This window comes from Penicillium arizonense (assembly GCF_001773325.1).
Source record: "Penicillium arizonense strain CBS 141311 chromosome Unknown PENARI_contig281, whole genome shotgun sequence".
Lineage (NCBI taxonomy): Eukaryota > Fungi > Ascomycota > Eurotiomycetes > Eurotiales > Aspergillaceae > Penicillium > Penicillium arizonense.
The window spans coordinates 1-2188 of NW_019173558.1; the positions used below are offsets into that span (position 1 = coordinate 1).

Consider the following 2188-nt stretch of genomic DNA (forward strand, 5'->3'; position numbering starts at 1 on the left):
AAAAAAAAAAAAATGAGTTTAACATAATGATAGAATAAAATTAACGTAACGAATAATGATATAAAATTAAACTGATTAAACAGAGGATGCAAGGAGGTACGCATATTAAATAATAAATAAAATGGTAAAAATTGCATCTGGTGGGGTCTGATACACTTGAGAGAAGCACAGACCCTACTTAACGGTTATTTCACCTCACTAAAATTATCATTCTTTTTAATTTTCCTTTCTGAAAGGCCCATACGAAGTCTCGGAGAGGGCCCTGTGTTAGTGGTAGTGGTTTAATTACTCCTTCTCTATTTCTCTTTTTTTTTTTTTTTCTTTTTTGAGGATATCGGAAGATACTGAACTCATATAATCACTACTAGACTTGTTTGGGTACTGGTTCCTTTTCAGTTAAGGCCTTTAAAGGAGCCAACTCTCCCATTTTTCACTACAACGCATTCCTCATTTCACAATATTTTCCCAGCCCTTTGCTTGACCTACTTCAAGACAGTAGCAATGGGTATCCAGAGCAACCCAACCCTTGGCGGTTCGCAGCGATATGTAGACCGAATGTCTCAATTGCTTTCATCGGGCTCACCGGAGCCAAACATTAGTGGGAGCCCGCCCACGTCAATCGCCGGCTCTGTAGACTATGACTGCCATTTTCAGCAGACCGACGAATCCGATGACGAACGCAAGGCTACACCAGTGAATGAATTCAGCGATGAGGAGGAGACTCAGGAACAACGCACCGAGAAACCTGAGAGCGTGAACTGGGACAGAACCAGATCTATAAAATCCTTGAACCCTGAGTACCCCACAGAATGCATGTTGAATATGATCGAATGTATGGCAGAGTGAGTCTGAAACCATCGCCCTATGAGATACCCCATGTTGATGGCTTTAATCATAGGTTGGATGTACGGGTGCAGTAAGTTTCTCTTAAACAAAACCTGGATCCCACACTAACACGCTTTAGATCCAATGCAGACTCACTCACAGGCCAGATCCTATGGAATCGGGAAATGCAGCAAAGGTTTGCAGACAAGACGGGCGCTGTAGACGCGTTGAAAAAAGAAGTGACCGCATTGAGGAAACAAGTGGAGGTTTTGTCGAGCAGGGACGCAGTCAAGAATCGAGAGTCCGTGGGTTCTAAGCGTCAAAAGCAGTGAGAAAATATCAGTCACTATCTTTCATAAGACCCAAATGGGTTACCCGAAATGGGTTATTGAGTAATTCGTCCCTATGAGAGATAATGCTGTGGCCTTCTCCTAGCAGTATTCAGAGGACCACATGTCGTCTTCGGCCAAGTTCCGCGCCAGAACCGCGCCATTTGGGAAGTACTATTATATCGCATTTATTATTCTAAGGGTGAATTCGGTACTGTAGTATATTGAGAGCAATCACAGGCAGATAATTATGACGGCGATGCTTTTTTTAGATATCGACGGATTGGTCCAGACAGTAAGAAAGGTTTGATGATTTGTCGGGGAAAGCTCAGTTGTGCCCGGATCGACCAAGCTGACCCGTTTTTCTTACGGTATCCACCGTTCCCCACAGATCCACGCATGGTGATAATTTTATTAATTTCCCTAACGAACCAATCGTATGCCGAGCTCTTAACGCCGCGGAAGCGTATGACGAATTAGAGCCCGTCTATCATGAATTTATCCACAGAGGAAAACATGTCATTCCGCATCGCACCGCTGCTCTTGGCTACATCCTTCATAGGACTGGCGAGTCGTTCCGTCAAGCGATCTCGCTTCCGCCCTACACGAGGATCTAGCTGTCGAGGGGCCTGCTACAGCATCCAAAACGAGCCACTTACTCTTTATGCCAAAATGCCTAACTTGTGCGATTCCTTTACTTTCTTGGCGCCTGCTTAGAAATCTTGGTCCAGACAATCTGGACAAGGATCGCACCGGACTTAGGGCTTTGGTTTTGGCCGATTGAGACCTGACCTCCAAAAGCCTCCATTTCGGATGTTGGTTCGCTTCAAGTTTATTATTACCTGACTAGGTTTAGCCTAGGGATCTACATCTCAAAAGAGAAATTCCTGCGAGTCCCCCTGTCCTCTCCAGTCCTAGTATTCGAATTAGCCAATACGATATTTACCAACGTCTTCTGAGCCATGCGTGCCGAGATTTTGCGCTAAGCGGGGCTTGAATTCCAAATTCATTAGCGCGATGAACAGAATAAACCC

The 2188-nt window shown here is 44.7% G+C and overlaps 1 protein-coding gene across 1 annotated transcript; it reads left to right on the forward strand.

Moving 5' to 3' along the window:
* Positions 1–501: 501 nt before the first annotated feature.
* Positions 502–1157, forward strand: PENARI_c281G03287 (uncharacterized protein; the record flags this gene model as incomplete). Its single annotated transcript, XM_022638254.1, has 3 exons — positions 502–842; positions 899–916; positions 965–1157. 3 exons carry the CDS (start codon positions 502–504, stop codon positions 1155–1157), a joined length of 552 nt encoding a protein of 183 aa, XP_022481890.1.
* Positions 1158–2188: the final 1031 nt, after the last annotated feature.